This window comes from Bombina bombina, chromosome 3 (assembly GCF_027579735.1).
Source record: "Bombina bombina isolate aBomBom1 chromosome 3, aBomBom1.pri, whole genome shotgun sequence".
Lineage (NCBI taxonomy): Eukaryota > Metazoa > Chordata > Amphibia > Anura > Bombinatoridae > Bombina > Bombina bombina.
Window position 1 is genome coordinate 235,020,071 of NC_069501.1, and position 17,838 is coordinate 235,037,908.

General features: G+C 37.6%; 1 protein-coding gene across 1 annotated transcript in view; it reads right to left on the bottom strand.

The window, feature by feature from the left end:
• LOC128651575 (solute carrier family 13 member 2-like) overlaps positions 1-17,838 on the bottom strand; it is a 103,322-nt gene that overhangs the window by 32,147 nt on the left and 53,337 nt on the right. The window contains exons 5-8 of the mRNA XM_053704592.1: positions 15,984-16,173; positions 11,343-11,465; positions 2,672-2,893; positions 2,483-2,583 (exon numbers count right to left, since the gene is read on the bottom strand). Of these exons, the coding sequence (XP_053560567.1) occupies positions 2,483-2,583; positions 2,672-2,893; positions 11,343-11,465; positions 15,984-16,173 (636 nt within the window). The remainder of the gene's footprint in view (positions 1-2,482; positions 2,584-2,671; positions 2,894-11,342; positions 11,466-15,983; positions 16,174-17,838) is intronic.

Genomic DNA, 17,838 nt, shown 5'->3' on the forward strand with positions numbered 1-17,838 from the left:
TCAGGTGTGCATAATTATTAGGCAACTTCCTTTCCTTTGGCAAAATGGGTCAAAAGAAGGACTTGACAGGCTCAGAAAAGTCAAAAATAGTGAGATATCTTGCAGAGGGATGCAGCACTCTTAAAATTGCAAAGCTTCTGACGCGTGATCATCTAACAATCAAGCGTTTCATTCAAAATAGTCAACAGGGTCGCAAGAAGCGTATGGAAAAACCAAGGCGCAAAATAACTGCCCATGAACTGAGAAAAGTCAAGCGTGCAGCTGCCAAGATGCCACTTGCCACCAGTTTGGCCATATTTCAGAGCTGCAACATCACTGGAGTGCCCAAAAGCACAAGGTGTGCAATACTCAGAGACATGGCCAAGGTAAGAAAGGCTGAAAGACGACCACCACTGAACAAGACACACAAGCTGAAACGTCAAGACTGGGCCAAGAAATATCTCAAGACTGATTTTTCTAAGGTTTTATGGACTGATGAAATGAGAGTGAGTCTTGATGGGCCGGATGGATGGGCCCGTGGCTGGATTGGTAAAGGGCAGAGAGCTCCAGTCCGACTCAGACGCCAGCAAGGTGGAGGTGGAGTACTGGTTTGGGCTGGTATCATCAAAGATGAGCTTGTGGGGCCTTTTCGGGTTGAGGATGGAGTCAAGCTCAACTCCCAGTCCTACTGCCAGTTTCTGGAAGACACCTTCTTCAAGCAGTGGTACAGGAAGAAGTCTGCATCCTTCAAGAAAAACATGATTTTCATGCAGGACAATGCTCCATCACATGCGTCCAAGTACTCCACAGCGTGGCTGGCAAGAAAGGGTATAAAAGAAGAAAATCTAATGACATGGCCTCCTTGTTCACCTGATCTGAACCCCATTGAGAACCTGTGGTCCATCATCAAATGTGAGATTTACAAGGAGGGAAAACAGTACACCTCTCTGAACAGTGTCTGGGAGGCTGTGGTTGCTGCTGCACGCAATGTTGATGGTGAACAGATCAAAACACTGACAGAATCCATGGATGGCAGGCTTTTGAGTGTCCTTGCAAAGAAAGGTGGCTATATTGGTCACTGATTTGTTTTTGTTTTGTTTTTGAATGTCAGAAATGTATATTTGTGAATGTTGAGATGTTATATTGGTTTCACTGGTAAAAATAAATAATTGAAATGGGTATATATTTGTTTTTTGTTAAGTTGCCTAATAATTATGCACAGTAATAGTCACCTGCACACACAGATATCCCCCTAAAATAGCTAGCTAGTTTTTTGGGTTCATTGAGAACATGGTTGTTGTTCAATAATAAAATTAATCCTCAAAAATACAACTTGCCTAATAATTCTGCACTCCCTGTAATCATATTAGAGCTTTTAACCCTTTGAGTGCTAAGCACTTTCCCAATTCCCACCTGGGTGCTAAGGTTTTTTTAAAGGGGTTTTTTTATTTTATATTTTAAAACAATTTTTTTTTTTTACTTTTTGTTTTATTTATTTCAGATCCCCAGGACTTACACTGTTGGAAAGGTTAGACGATTACCTTTCCAACAGTGGGTCTTGGGGGTTTGTAGCTGCTTAGATGCCTGAGATACAGGCTTCTAAGCAGCATGCTCCCTGCTCCTATATTTAACATTGTTAAATAAAGTTGCGCGGTGATGTCATCACGTTATTGCGCATGACGTCACCACGCAAAACGGGAAGCCCCGGTGATGTCGGTCATTATGCAGCTCCGATCGCTGAGGTAGGAGCAGGTGGGAGCCCCCAGTTCTCCCTCAAGTTGGGAGAGTGCTAGTGACGGCTCTGTGCCGTCATTAGCACCAGAGTGGGAAACTATGTGACGGCTCAGAGCCATCATTAGCACTCAAGGGGTTAAAGCTCAAGTGGTACTGAAAATTATATATGGTGTTGGAAGGGGAACAATACTTTTAGCACACAATCCCTTATTAAATCCCTTATTAAATCCCTTATTAAATCCCTTATTCTCTTTAATAAAAATAAATACATAAATAAAGAACAATGTTCATGATATAGAAATAGCATGGAATTTTAAAGAACTTTCCAATTTACTTCTGTTATCAAATTTGCTTAGTTCTATTGGTATTTTTTGTTAAAGAGCAATCCTAGGTGAGTGCAGGAGCATGCCTTTAGCCATCTGACAGCAGTGTTTGCAACAATATGTTTATTGCAATGTTATACATAATTACAAACACTGCTGCCACAGACTGCTAAATACACATGCATGCTCCTAAGTTTCTATCAACCTACCTAATTTACTTTTCAGGAAAGGATACCAAGAGAACAATTCAAATTTGATAATACAAGTAAATTGGAAAGTTGTTTAAAATTGCATTCTCCATCTGTATCTATTGTGTACACAGAGGTTATATATTATTTCGTTTTTTTAACCATGCATATTGCAAGTGTTTTATAGAGCTCAGAATCTGAACTTTCTATATACAGTATATACATAAATATGTATATAAATAAAAAATAATTTCTTACCTTCGTTCTCTCTGTTCACTAACTTTAATGAGGGTAATTCAGATGGGAAGAGGAACATCATAAGAGAAACAAATATGGCAACTGTTGCATCTGTAACATTGCTAAAAAAACAACAAATACATTAGTATTTAAAGCATATTCATATAACACACTGCTGCCTTTTTCTTATTTGTCCCAAGTAACACTCACTCTTTGCCATTTTTGTTAAAGCTGATGGTTGCCCAACCTGGCATGAAACCTGGGTCCCTTGAGAACCACAAAAGGACCAACAAAATAAACAGAACTAATACAGAGATCTCTGCAAAGCTCATAGGACCCAGTTTCTTGTGTTCTGTTGAGATGACCTGAAATGCACGTTTTTCTTTTTCCTTCTGCTCTGAGGTCCCACCGCAGCCAAAATTCTTTCTGAATCTAGATTTAATGAGTAAAAGACACTTGCTATCATTTGCATTTCTTAATGTTTAAAATTCTATGTTTTTTAAGTTCACAGTTTTTATTTGGTTAATTCTGTAGATTTCATTAAAACAATTGTATGGGGAAAATCTTATTAAATCAAACAATTATAAGGTTTTGCCTAGAACAAGATCAGATCATTTTAATGTTGCAATTTGCAGGAATCTAATCAAACTTAAAGGACTGTTAAATACAGTAGAATTTCATCATCAAAATATGCATAATAAAAAGACAATGCAAAAGCACTGTCTGAATTTCAAATTAGTATTTTCTTTCTAATGACACGGTGAGTCCACAGATCATCATCAATTACTGTTGGGAATATCACTACTGGCCAGCAGGAGGAGGCAAAAAGCACCACAGCAAAGTTGTTAAATATCACTCCCCTACCCACAATCCCCCAGTCATTCGACCAAAGGGAAAGTAGAGAAAGGAAGTAACACAAGGTGCAGAGGTTCCTGAGGTTTATATAAAAAGAAACTGTCTGAATACAGGCAAGTCTTCCTCCCCTTCCTCCAAGCAAAATCAAGCCAAGCCTTCCTGGAAGCCTAACCAGTCCTGGAATAAGGGAAAGCAATCTATAAAGCCTTCAGCTGATTGCAAGTCAGCATGAATGGTTGGCTCCCGATCCAGGAGCAGATCTTGTAGGGGGCAGACTCTCTCTTTTTTCCAAGGCTTGGATAAGAGATGTACCGGATCCCTGGGCAGTGGACATTGTCTCCCAGGGATACAAAATAGACTTCAAATCTTTTCCTCCCAGAGGCAGGTTTCTCCTCTCCAGATTATCTGTAGACCAGATAAAAAGAGAGACGTTCTTACATTGTGTTAAGGACCTTACCACCCTGGGGGTAATAGTTTCAGTTCCCTTTCAGGAAAGGGGTCTGAGATTTTACTCGAATCTGTTCGTAGTTCCCAAAAAGGAGGGAATTTTTCGACCAATCCTAGATCTAAAATGTTTAAACAAGTTTCTCAGAGTGCCATCCTTCAAGATGGAGACTATACGCTCCATTCTTCCCTTGGTACAAGAGGCTCAGTTCATGACAACCATAGACCTAAAGGATGCATACCTTCTTGTTCCCATTCACAGGGACCATCACAAGTTTCTGAGATTCGCCTTTTTGGACAATCATTTCCAGTTCATGGCCCTTCCATTCGGCCTTACCACAACTCCCAGAATTCAAAGGTTCTGGGGGGCTCTTTTAGCTGTGCTTCGATCTCCGGGCATTGCAAGGGCACCTTATCTGGACGACATTCTGGTTCAGGCGCCATCTTTTCAACAAGCAGAATCTCATACAGAGATCTTGTTGTCTTTTCTTCGATCCCACGGATGGAAGGTGAATCGTGAAAAAATTTCTCTGGTTCCAGCTACAAGGGTCGTATTTTTGGGGACCATAATAGACTCCCTGTTAATGAAGATTTTTCTGATGGAGGTCAGAAAAAGAAAGATTTTCGACTCTTGTTTTGCCCTTTAGTCCTTTCCACGGCCGTCAGTGGCTTAATGTATGGAGGTAATCGGTCTGATGGTCGCTTCCATGGACATTTCCGTTTGCTCGGTTCCATCTCAGACCTCTGCAGTTATGCATGCTCAGACAATGAAACAGGGACTATACGAACCTGTCTCCGCATGTAGATCTAGATCAGGCGTCAATAGACTCTCTTCCATAGTGACTTTCTCAGGATCATCTCTCCCAGGGTACTTGCTTCCGCAGACCCTCCTGAGTGATTGTGACCACAGATGCTAGCCTTCTAGGTTGGGGAGGAGTATGGGGCTCGTTGAAGGCTCAAGGCTTATGGACCAAGGAGGAGTCAGTCCTGCCCATAAACATCTTGGAGCTGAGAGCAATCTTCAATGCTCTTCTGGCCTGGCCTCAGTTAGCCTTAGCCTGGTTTATCAGATTCCAGTCACACAACATAACCTCAGTGGCCTACATCAACCACCAGGGGGGAACTCGGAGTTCCTTGGCCATGACAGAAGTGACCCAAATTATTCAGTGGGCAGAGACCCACAACTGCTGTCTTTCTGTGATCCACATCCCAGGAGTGGACAATTGGGAAGCGGATTTTCTGAGCAGACAGACATTTTATCCCGGGGAGTGGGAACTTCATTCGGATGTGTTTTCCAGCTTGACCCTCAAGTGGGGGCAGGCGGAGTTGGATCTCATGACTTCTTGTCAGAATGCCAAACTTCGGAGATATAGCTCGAGGTCAAGAGATCCGCAGGCATTTCTGATCATTGCTCTGGCAGTTCATTGGAACTTCAATCTAGCATACCTTTTTCCTCCGTTCGCTCTCCATCCAAGAGTCATTGCTCAAATAAAGCAGGAGAGGGCGTCTGTAATTATCATAGCCCCGGCGTAGCCACGCAGGATTTGGTATGCAGACCTAGTGGAAATGTCATCCTTTCCACCTTAGAGACTGTCTCTGAGGAAGGACCTTCTACTTCAGGGTCCCTTCCTTCATCCAAATCTCATTTCTCTGAAGCTGACTGCTTGGAGATTGAACGCTTAGTTTTATCTAAGCATGGATTTTCAGAGTCGGTCATTGAAACCTTGATTCAGGCTCGTAAGCCTGTGACTCGCAGGATTTACCATAAGGGGCGTATACTGTATTTTCGTTTAGTAAGGAGATGCACACATTACAAAAGTGCACAATTAAAATCGTAATTTAAAAATCAAACAAAACAAACAATTTAACCATTCATACAAAAATACACTGGAAAAAAATATATTGTTAAGGTGCATCAAAATCCCCAAATTGTTCAACAAAATCGTATTTTATCAAAAACATAACATTTGTATGTAAATTACACAGAAATAAATTTTATTCAATATGCAGGGTAAATCGTTATTCACAAAATAATACAAAACAAAACATAAAAATTCATACAAAGCATAATTGTTGTATTTTTGCAAAGTGCACGTTTTATGGGAGTGTATGAAATTTTCTCTCAAATCCAAGTGTAATTTTCTAAATATTTCTGCCCTACAGATCTCACGTTTTTTTCTTGCAAATGAAAAGGTGGCAAGATTGTGACAAAATACTTAATACCCTAACAGAAAAAAACCTTGCATATGAAAATATAGGCGATTGTAAGATGCTATACGCCAAATGCAGCTCAATGTGATTTATATTGGCTTTAGGTTTTCTTTGTTAAAGAGTGCCCTCTACTCCCTGCTTACTTCACCTTACAGAGCGAAGCTCCATTAATTTCAATAGGAGACATCTCGCCACTTTCAGGGACTGCCCCTTATTTAAGATAATTCCACCAGGGCAGCCCCTGCGAGGGTCGGCATGAAAAACCCAGTCTAATCTGGCAAGTTTTAGAGAATCGGCCCCTAAGTGCTTTTACATTGGCTTGCTATTATGTATTTGCTGATTATACTGTAAAATTCTACTTTTTTAATGGTCCTTTAACACCCCCTATCCAATTTGCTTAGTTATTTTGGTATCCTTTGTTGAAAAACATACCTAGGTAGGCTCAGGAGCAGAAATGCACTACTGGGAGCTAGCTCCTGATTGGTGGCTGAACATATATACCTCTTTTTATTGGCACACCTTAAGTATTCAGCTACCTCCCAGTAGTGCATTGCTGCTAATTTAGAAAGGAATCCCAAGAGATTAAGCAAATTTGATAATAGACGTAAATTGGAAAGTTGATTAAAATTGAATCATGAAAGACACATTTTGGGTTTCATATCCTTTAACCCCTTAATGACCGACGACGTACGCCATACATCCTCAGAAAAAATACAGTTAACGCCTTTGGACGTATGGCGTACGTCGTCGATCTAGAAAGCAGCTGGAAGCAATCCTGATTGCTTCCAGCTGCTTTCCGGTTATTAGTACAAATATAAACGTTAATAAGTAATTTTTTGTCAAACTCCTCAAAAAAAACTGCACCTGTATAACAGTTCAAATAGTACAAACTTCGAATAAAAAGATTTTGAGGCGCGCTAAAAATGGCTAAAGACAAATAGTTTTTTTTATTAAACCACACAAGACAATATAAAATAAATAAGAGTGCGCACTCTATACACAATCACACTATATTTAATATTCTCCACATTGAATCTATATATTGTTCCCTTTCATAGTTCTGTTACAGTTTCACAAACTGAACCACTTTTGTTAAAAGCAATTTCCACAACTTTGTTTTAGTTCCTTAAAAACACGTATTTTCTATTGGCCAATAGGATGTCTTAAATATTGTTACTTTTAGATTCAAATTGTAACGGTTTTTTTAAACAATCAATGTATCCAAAAGTTCATGAAGTCTTTATTTTGTAATAAAGTCTCCCAGAATATGATTATCCTGTTACCTTTTTCTTTTTCTCTTTCAGTCGTTCTTTAATAAATTTGGCCATCAAAGCAATGCTGTGATTCTCACCTTGTCACAATCGCTCCTGTTTGTGCCCCAATACTTGTCGGATCTTCTTCCAATTTAGCCTTCCGATGACACAGGTTTCTTACCTTTTATGTGTCTCCAGGCAAGAAGGGATCCTCCTCTGTACTGCAGGGTCCGTTTGGGGTCGGTATTCCTTTCACTGTACCCTGCTTAGAGATTAGCCTGAAAGGACTTTTTACAGCGTCTGTTGTCTTACTGTTTAATTCCGGAGAGTTCCGGTTTCTTTATCCTTCCGTTTGGCTGTTTTTAGTTTATCATCATGTAGGTTTAATCTCCTGGTATCGTATCAACGCATTTCCGCTCATTATGAGCTTTTTTCAAGATGCATACCACGAGTCAATCCTTCCTTTTTATAGTCCATTGAATTAATCTTAATTGCCTTTTGTTTCTTAAAGTGATATTCTTTGGATCACTTTTCTTAAAGCAACAATTTAAATGAATGTTTTACACAGATATTATAAAAATCAATTTTATCTCTATATTTAGCTAAATGTCTGAAACTACTACATATTATCCATACTTTATGTAAACAATTCATCTATTATGATTAGTTCTAAAATATATATATATTTGTAATACAATTAATAAGCTATTAAAAAAACATTTTTTGGCAATTAATAGGCAAATTTTATTTCATTATTTCTTATTCTAATCTATCTCTATATTTAATTTCTATGAATGGCAAGCATTATTCATTTCTCATTCTTAAAAATATATTTCTTAAAGGGATGCCTTATCCATTTTTACACTCACTTTAAACCATATTTAATCTATACATTGCAAACACCATCTCAAAATATTAAAAAATTACTAAAAAATTATTTTAAAAGATAAAAATTATATATAGCAATCTTTCTTAAAATTAATTTTATAAAAAATCTTATTTTAAAACCCTAAAATTCTTTAAAAAAATATTAATTTAAAAAAGGCTTATTTTCTATGTGTATCAGGGGATTTAAATCTAATTCAGCATTTAATCCTAAAGGATGTAATGTTTTAAAATTATATATAAGATCAGCTGCGCTGTATAATAAATCCTGTTCATAATTTCCCCCTCTCCAATTCTTCTTAACTAGCTTTATACCCCAAAATTTCAGTCCAGCTGTACTTTGATTATGTTTCTCTTTAAAATTTTGGATAATAGGTGTCCTTCAAATCCATTTTTTATATTTAATATGTATGCATCTTGAAAAAGGCTCATAACGAGCGGAAACGCGTTGATACGATACCAGGAGATTAATCCTACACAATGAGAAACTAAAAACAGCCAAACGGAAGGATAAAGAAACCGGAACTCTCCGGAATTAAACAGTAAGACAACAGACGCTGTAAAAAGTCTGTTCAGGCTAATCTCTAAGTGGGTGCAGTGAAAGGAATACCGACCCCAAACGGACCCTGCAGTACAGAGGAGGATCCCTTCTTGCCTGGAGACACATAAAAGGTAAGAAACCTGTGTCATCGGAAGGCTAAATTGGAAGAAGATCCGACAAGTATTGGGGCACAAACAGGAGCGATTGTGACAAGGTGAGAATCACAGCATTGCTTCCCGGTTATTGCAGTGATGCCTCGATATCAAGGCATCCTGCAATAACCATTTTTACCCCCTCTGTGGCCCTCTCTGCAAAGGACATCGATGGCCGTATTCGTTAGTGGGTGGGAGCTGAAGTGGGAGGCGGGTGGGCGGCCATCGATGGGTTCTGAGTCTGAGATGGGGGCGGGGACGGGGTCGAGGGGGTCGCGCACGGGGGCGCACACGTGCACGGGGGCAGCGGGCGGGCGCGTGCACGGGGAGGGAGCAGGTGGGAACCGCTATACTACAGAAAAAAAGTAGTATAAGTGGGAGAAAGGGGGAGGGAATGCCTAAAAAAATTATCTAAGGGATCTGGGAGGGGGTGGGGGTTGGTCTTGGGGAGGAAGCTACACTACAGAGAAAAATAAAGAAAATTTAAAAAATGCATCAATTATATTGTAAACTGGGTACTGGCAGACAGCTGCCAGTACCCAAGATGGCTCCCAATAAGGTAGAGGGGGAGGTTAGAGAGCTGTTTGGGGGGGGGGGTCAGGGAGGTTGGGGGCTAAGGGGGGATCCTACAAAGCAGCATATGTAAATATGCAAAGAAAAAAAAGAAAGAAAAAAAGGATACCTTTTATTTTAGTACTGGCAGACTTTTTGCCAGTACTTAAAATGGCAGGGACAATTGTGGGGTGGGGGAGGTAAGAGAGCTGTTTGGAAGGGATCAGGGGGTGTGATGTGTCAGGTGGGAGGCTGATCTCTACACTAAAGCTAAAATTAACCCTGCAAGCTCCCTACAAGCTACCTAATTAACCCCTTCACTGCTAGCCATAATACACATGTGATGCTCAGCGGCATTTAGAGGCCTTCTAAATACCAAAAAGCAACGCCAAAGCCATATATGTCTGCTATTTCTGAACAAAGGGGATCCCAGAGAAGCATTTACAACTATTTGTGCCATAATTGCACAAGCTGTTTGTAAATAATTTCAGTGGGAAACCTAAAGTTTGTGAAAAAGTTGACTATTTTTTTTTATTTGATCGCATTTGGCGGTGAAATGGTGGCATGAAATATACCAAAATGGGCCTAGATCAATACTTGGGGTTTTCTACTACACTACACTAAAGCTAAAATTAACCCTACAAGGTCCCTAATTAACCCCTGCACTGCTGGGCATAATACACGTGTGGTGCGCAGCGGCATTTTGCGGCCTTCTAATTACCAAGAAGCAACGCCAAAGCCATATATGTCTGCTATTTCTGAACAAAGGGGATCCCAGAGAAGCATTTACAACCATTTGTGCCATAATTGCACAAGATGTTTGTAAATAATTTCAGTGAGAAACCTAAAATTTGGAAAAATTTTACGTTTTTTTTTTATTTGATCGAATTTGGCGGTGAAATGGTGGCATGAAATATACCAAAATGGGCCTAGATCAATACTTTGGGTTGTCTACTACACTAAAGCTAAAATTACCCCAAAAAGCTCCCTACATGCTCCCTAATTAACCCCTTCACTGCTGGGCATATTACACGTGTGGTGCGCAGTGGAATTTAGCGGCCTTCTAATTACAAAAAAGCAACGCCAAAGCCATATATGTCTGCTATTTCTGAACAAAGGGGATCCCAGAGAAAAATGTACAACCATTTATGGCATAATTGCACAAGCTGTTTGTAAATAATTTCAGTGAGAAACCTAAAGTTTGTGAAAAAATTTGTGAAAAAGTGAATGATTTTTTTTTATTTGATCGCATTTGGTGGTGAAATGGTGGCATGAAATATACCAAAATTGGCCTAGATCAATACTTTGGGATGTCTTCTAAAAAAATATATACATGTTAAGGGATATTCTAGGATTCCTGAAAGATATCAGTGTTCCAATGTAACTAGCGCTAATTTTGAAAAAAAGTGGTTCGGAAATAGCAAAGTGCTACTTGTACTTATTGCCCTATAACTTGCAAAAAAAGCAAAGAACATGTAAACATTTGGTATTTCTAAACTCTGGACAAACTTTAGAAACTATTTAGCATGAGTGTTTTTTGGTGGTTGTAGATGTGTAACAGATTTTGGGGGTCAAAGTTAGAAAAAGTGTGTTTTTTTTCCATTTTTTCTCATATTTTATATATTTTTTTTATAGTAAATGATAAGGTATGATGAAAATAATGGTATCTTTAGAAAGTCCATTTAATGGCGAGAAAAACGGTATATAATATGTGTGGGTACAGTAAATGAGTAAGAGGAAAATTACAGCTAAACACAAACACCGCAGAAATGTAAAAATAGCCTTGGTCCCAAACGGACAGAAAATGGAAAAGTGCTGTGGTCATTAAGGGGTTAAAGAGGCAATACATTTGATAGTACAGTGTCTCTTTAAGTTAAATACAAAAGGTTAGACAAATTACAATTTAAATTAACCTGTGTCTGAATTATACTTTAGCTCTATTTTTTTAACCCAATATGTAACTTAATAACTTTCTTCCAAAGACTTACTTAACTCCCAAAAACATAATCTGTAGCCAGATCCAGGAGAGTGCGAGTAGCACAATCATTGTGGGGAAAGAAAAGCCAAACCATGAGGCAAAATTGATTACGTTGTTGTTCTGAGGGAAAAGTCTGAAAAACAAGTATAAGAATAATGTCATTTTGGAAAGAAAACAAAGAACCCTATGCAGTTGTCAAGTAATACTTATATAGGGCAAGATAACGTGTAAAGCACAATTTATCTCTCCTGCTTGTGCATGAACTGCGCTACAAGTAAGCTTTTTGCGCACGTTAGGTAGTGCTTGTATTATAAGTTGAAACCCGGCGCAAGCAAAATGCCGAAGTTAGAATATCGCAACTGCATTATTATATTACCCCCAGAGAAGTCAATGGAGCAAGAAAAGTGGGGGAAAAATAATACTCTACTCGCACACAAACATGATCACAATTTTTCAAGTGCGCTAACATGGCATGAAAATATGAATATTTTACATTCCAATGTTCTTCACATAGCAGAATATGTTCTATTTATTCATATATCTAATGTTTTATTGGTAAAATATATATCTATACCTATATATACATGATTATATATAGGTATAGATATATACAGGTATATATATATATATATATATATATATATATATATATAGCAATATCTATTTTTAAATACTTAGAACATGTTCTGCTATGTGCAGAACATTGGAATGTGAAATATTTACAGTACATGGTTTCCTCTTCTTGACTGCAAAGGGCTCCACTGCACTTATATATATGTCTATATATGTGTACATATGTATTTATGTGTTTATATGTGTATATATGTCTGTAAATACATAAAACATGTACACACACACACACACACACATATATATATATATATATACACATACATAGTCATCATTAGACATGTATCTTTATGTTAAAGCCCTTTGCATTTTTTTTTTTTTTACACCTGAGACCTTATATTTTTGAGCCCTCATAACTGTTTTGTGTAATATTTTTTATTTAACATTTTATCAGGCAGTGTTATTATGATTGTAACTGTACTTTTAAATGTATTTTTTAAGTATTTTTTTTTAACTTTTTTCTCTTGCGTAATAGTTAACAAGACAGATGCGCTAAGCCGACGAGCATATATCACGATTGCGCTCATGCCTTCAGATTTACATTCAACTTGTAATACTCATGTTCCTTCTGACGCGTGCAAACAGCCGCGAAAAAACATATATTGCCCGCGTGAAACAGTGTGCCACTCGTAATCTAGCCCATAGTGTTTCACAACCCTTATCTGACTATGTCCCTGAGCTGAGATTAGTGAGATGATCTGTGATCAATGGGTAATAGGTGAACATTATTATTTTTAATCCTTTTACTTTGGTCATGCAACTATTTTACAAAGATCTATTGTGTTTAGTAATATGGTAACCCAGCTCTGTATATGACAATGTTGTTTAAAGAATGTCATTAAAAAATAATAATAATAATTATCATCATGAACACAATTTTAATTACTGGTGCAATAAAATAATTCAATTTGTATATTATTCAAGGAAGGTTCATGCAGGTTTATCTACACGGTCTGTAAACATTTCTTCCCAGAATGGGTTACCAAGGTTACTGGAATAATTAAAAAACTTATGCTCAAGACATCCATTATTCCTACTCAGTAACTATTGAGTGTTACATTGGGACATTCCTAGGGTTGCCACCAGCCGGTATTTTACCGACACGGACGGTATTTTTAAAGTTCATGTCAATGTAGAAAATAAAGAATAAATAATGAAAGAAAGCCCCTGTCAAAGTGAATCTTCTTCTGAGTGGGATGTATACTAGTTATAAACAAATGAGCATTTAAAATCAATCCTATCAGCTTTAGTTTTTGAGTTATGCTGTTTAATTATTTATGCAAATTTATGTTAATTACCATTGCCGGTATTTTCTTCCAAGAAAGGTGGCAACCCTAGACATCCCTGATATATAGAGATCTTATTAAAGGGTAAACATCTTGTAATTACAACATATTTTCTGTAGTCTTGCATTAAATTAGAATATCAGCAGGTTGTGGACATTATTAGACTAGATTATTTTGCTGGAGGAGCCAATCCAGGCTTGAGTCCAGAGATAACAGGATTTACTACCGCCATATTGTTAACAAAATCTTCATTGTTTGGCTTCAGCAGAAAGCATACATTTACCAACTACAAATTAGGACTAGATAAATAGTAATGTAATTCTTGACATGCACTCTTTCAGTTTCAGAACTGACAATCAGGCCTAGTGGATCGTAGTCAGAGTCTGGCTCCTTTTGAATTATCATTTAGTGCATGTATTTTGCAAAGGTAATTATATTTGTTATTTTATGGGTTAATATATATTTTATGCTATACGTAGTTAAAGGGACAGTCAACACTCAACACCAGAATTTTTGTTGTTTTAAAATATAGATAATCCCTTAATAACACGTTCCCCAGTTTTGCATAACAAACACAGTTATAATAATACACGTTTCACCTCTGTGATTACTTTGTATCTAAGCCTCTGCTGACTCCCCCTTATTTCAGTTCTTTTGACTGACTTGTATTTTAGCCAATCAGTGCTCACTCCTCGGTAAATTCACATGCATGAGCTCAATGTTATCTATATGAAACACATGAACTAACGACCTTTAGTGGTGAAAAACTGTCAAAATGCATTTAGATTAGAGGCGGCCTTCAAGGTCTAAGAAATTAGCATATGAACCTCCTAGATTTAGCTTTCAACTAAAAATACCAATAGAACAAAGCAAAATTGGTGATAAAATAAATTGAAAAGTTGTTTAAAATGACATGCCTTATTTAAATCATGAAAGTTTTTTTTGGACTTGACTGTCCCTTTAATGTAATTAGCGCTTTATTAAAAAAAAGAGATTAGGTAATGTCTGTCTTTTCCTGTAGGTAGCAAAATTCTTAGCACAGACCAGCTTACTATTTAGTAGTGTTATTTTAGAGAAGCATTCATTTGTTGTACTTATTTTAACAATATAAAACATCCTGCATTTAAAAGGCACACTAAAGTATTTTTTGTGTGTGATTCTTTTGAAGTGAATGGAGGCTTGTACTTTTCCACCAATAGTGTGAGTTGTCCTTATCAGCCAGTAAGTTGTATCAGTTGTATTTGAACATACAAACTGTTTAACCTGCACTTTGTATATAAAAATACTTTAGGATGTTTAATTGCTGCCCTTTTGTGTGCATGACAGACAATTTATATTATACAAAACCTTTACCTAATTTTTTTCTTTCATAATTCAGATAGAGCATGCAATTTTAGGCAACTTTACTCCTATTATCAAATTTTCTTCGTTCTCTTGCTATCTTTATTTAAAAAGGAAGAATGTAAGCTTAGGAGCCAGCCCATTTTTGGTTCAGCACCTGGGTTGCGCTTGCTGATTGGTGGCTAAATGTACCTACCAATCAGCAAGTGCTATCCAGGGTACTGAACCAAAAAATTCAAATAAAGATATCAAGAGAACAAAGAAAAATTTATAATAGGAGTAAATTAGAAAATTGCTTAAATTGCATGCTCTATCTGAATCATGAAATAATAAATGTAGGTTTAGTATCCCTTTAAAGTATTTTTTTCTTTTTAAATTCCTCTTTATGATAATTTTATGAGGCCAAATTATCAAGTGTCTGTCGGACCTGATCCAACAGTGCGGATCAGGTCCGTCAGACATTGCTGAATGCGGAGAGCAATACGCTCTCCGTATTCAGCATTGCACCAGCAGCTCACAAAAGCTGCTGGTGCAACGCCCCCCTCTGCAGATTCTCGGCCAATCGGCCGCAAGCAGGGAGGTGTCAATCAACCCGATCGTACTCGATTGGGTTGAATTGTGGCGATTCCTGTCTTTAGACCGCTGCTCCATAACTTGTGTTTTCCATAACTTGTGTTTCTGGCGAGTCTGAAGACTCGCCAGAAACACGGGCCCTCAAGCTCCGTACGGAGCTTGATAAATAGGCCTCTATACCTGAAACACATCTAGGAAATTTTACCACTAAATTAAATTGCGATCTTTTTTTAAAAAAAAATTGTTCCTAAATACAGCCCAGAAAACAAGCCAAACACTGTTTTCTAATTCCTGAGATATCCCTATCAAGGCTAATTATTTACAAATCGTTTTTAAAAAAAATGTAGTTATTATGCATTGTTTGTGTTCATTCAAACATCAAAGCTTAACCCCTTCCCAACGTTAGGACGTTCCATTTCATGCCGCCATAACTGCACTGGGCTTTAGCGCCATTAGGATGGCATGGAACGTCCTAGCCGTTTGGCTGTCCTGAAGCCATAGAAGCTGCCTAAATGGGATTGCGGGCTGGAGGGAGTGCCTAGCGTCATAGGCGTCATAGGCACTCCCCCCCTTACCCGATCCCATCATTGAAATAACGAGACTGCATACACAATAGCGTGATTTCAAATTTTACTTCTTTGTTTACATCGGAACTTTGTTCTGATGTAGATAAATAAGTCCAAGCGGGAAAGAGTTAAAATGTATTCTATTTGCAATACAATTGGGTATTTTTCAATATTGAAATCAAAAGCAGATTTGAAAAAGCTGAGCCAATCATACATTTCCTGCCCTACTAAGATGTAAATGTCCCCAGTACCTACTCGTCCATCTGTCCTTTCATCACCAGGTTTGGCGTGGTGCCAGTCAGAGTCGCAATGCCCCCAATGCTTGCAGAATAACAGACACTGAGGCTCATTCCCTTGCAAAGCTTTAAATGCTTTTGCAGTCTTCGATTTTGCTTCTCTTCTTTCAATGTATCATCCTCATGTTCTATAACTATAGTACCATTCTCTGGAAAAAAAATATATAGATTGAGACTCAAACATCAGACTGAGCTTCATATCATTATTGTACCTATGTATTCTTGCAGCTTAGCACCACTAACAAATGTATGTTCAGACCTAGCTAAACGCTTGTCTGAGCTAATTTATCTTTGCAAATGATGTAATAATTGTGATTGTGTTGTAGTCTAATTGATTGTCTTTTTCCAATCTCATCTGGTGAATTATATTGTCAAATTATTTATACCTATTGACCTGAATCTTTACAATATGGGCCACACTGGGGGGGGGGGGAACAAAACAGCTGTGTAGCAACCATATATGTGACTGACGTTTTTAGGGTGTTGTATCTTGATGAAGAAAAAAAATGTAGTTCACCAAAAATTCCCAAATGTGGGGGATCAACTGTTCCAATGATTTTTAAAGAGACAGTAATGTAAAAATTTACCTTAAAGGGACACTGAACCCAATTTTTTTTATTTTGTGATTCAGATACAGCATGCAATTTTAAGCAACTTTCTAATTTACTCCTATTATCAATTTGTCTTCGTTCTCTTGCTATCTTTAGTTGAAAAAGAAGGCAACTAAGCTTTTTTCTTGTTTCAGACTCTGGACAGCACTTTTTTATTGGTCGATGAATTTATCCACCAATCAGCAAGGACAATCCAGGTTGTTCACCAAAAATGGGCCGGCATATAAACTTACATTCTTGCATTTCAAATAAAGATACCAAGAGAATAAAGAAAATTTGATAATAGGAGTAAATTAGAAAGTTGCTTAAAATGTCATGCTCTATCTGAATCTCTAAAGAAAAAAAATTTGGGTTCAGTGTCCCTTTAAATAGACTGGCTAGAGCATATAATTTTAAACAACTTTCCAATTTACTTCTTTTAGAAATTAGGCTTAGTTATCTGGTATCCTTTGTTAAAAAGTAATCCCTAGGTGAGCTCAGGAGTGTGCATGTGTCTTTAGCCATTTGACAGCAGTAATTACAACAATGATTATATCAATGTTATACATAGTTACATACACTCCTGCCACAGAATGCTACAGGCACTCTATGGCAAAAAAGTTTGCAACTGCTGCCAGATGGCTAAGGACACAATTACATTCCTGAGCTTACCTAGGATTACACTTTAACACAGGATACCAAGAGAACTAAGCACAATTGATAATACAAGTAATTTGGAACGTTGTTTAAATGTGCATGTTCTTTCTGAATCATGAATGTTTAATTTTAGCTTTACAATCCCTTTTATGAGGCACATTGTCTTACTGTTTTGCAACACCAATATGTTGCAACTATGGTTTTAATCTATTAGTACTGTTTGTTTTATGGAAAGATTATAAAGCCAGATTGATTGAAAAGTTCTGTGGGTGCAATAAGTTATTGCTTTGTAAAAAGAAGCCAGAAGAAAAGAGAGAGACACACACAACTAAGAATGAACATGAGCTGGAAAACTTCCTTACATTATCCTATGGCCAGTACCACTAAAGGTGCAGTCTTTTTTAGCTCACTATGCCTTTCACAGAGGATAAATATCTTGCAGCATATCAGTCTAAGCTTGCTAAAAGACAGTCCAGCTCCGAAAAACCTGACAATTCCCCTTTAAACAAGAGAAAGCAATAAACCCCAGATGTACGTTTCAGCCTCTCTGGGCTTCATCAGTGAGGT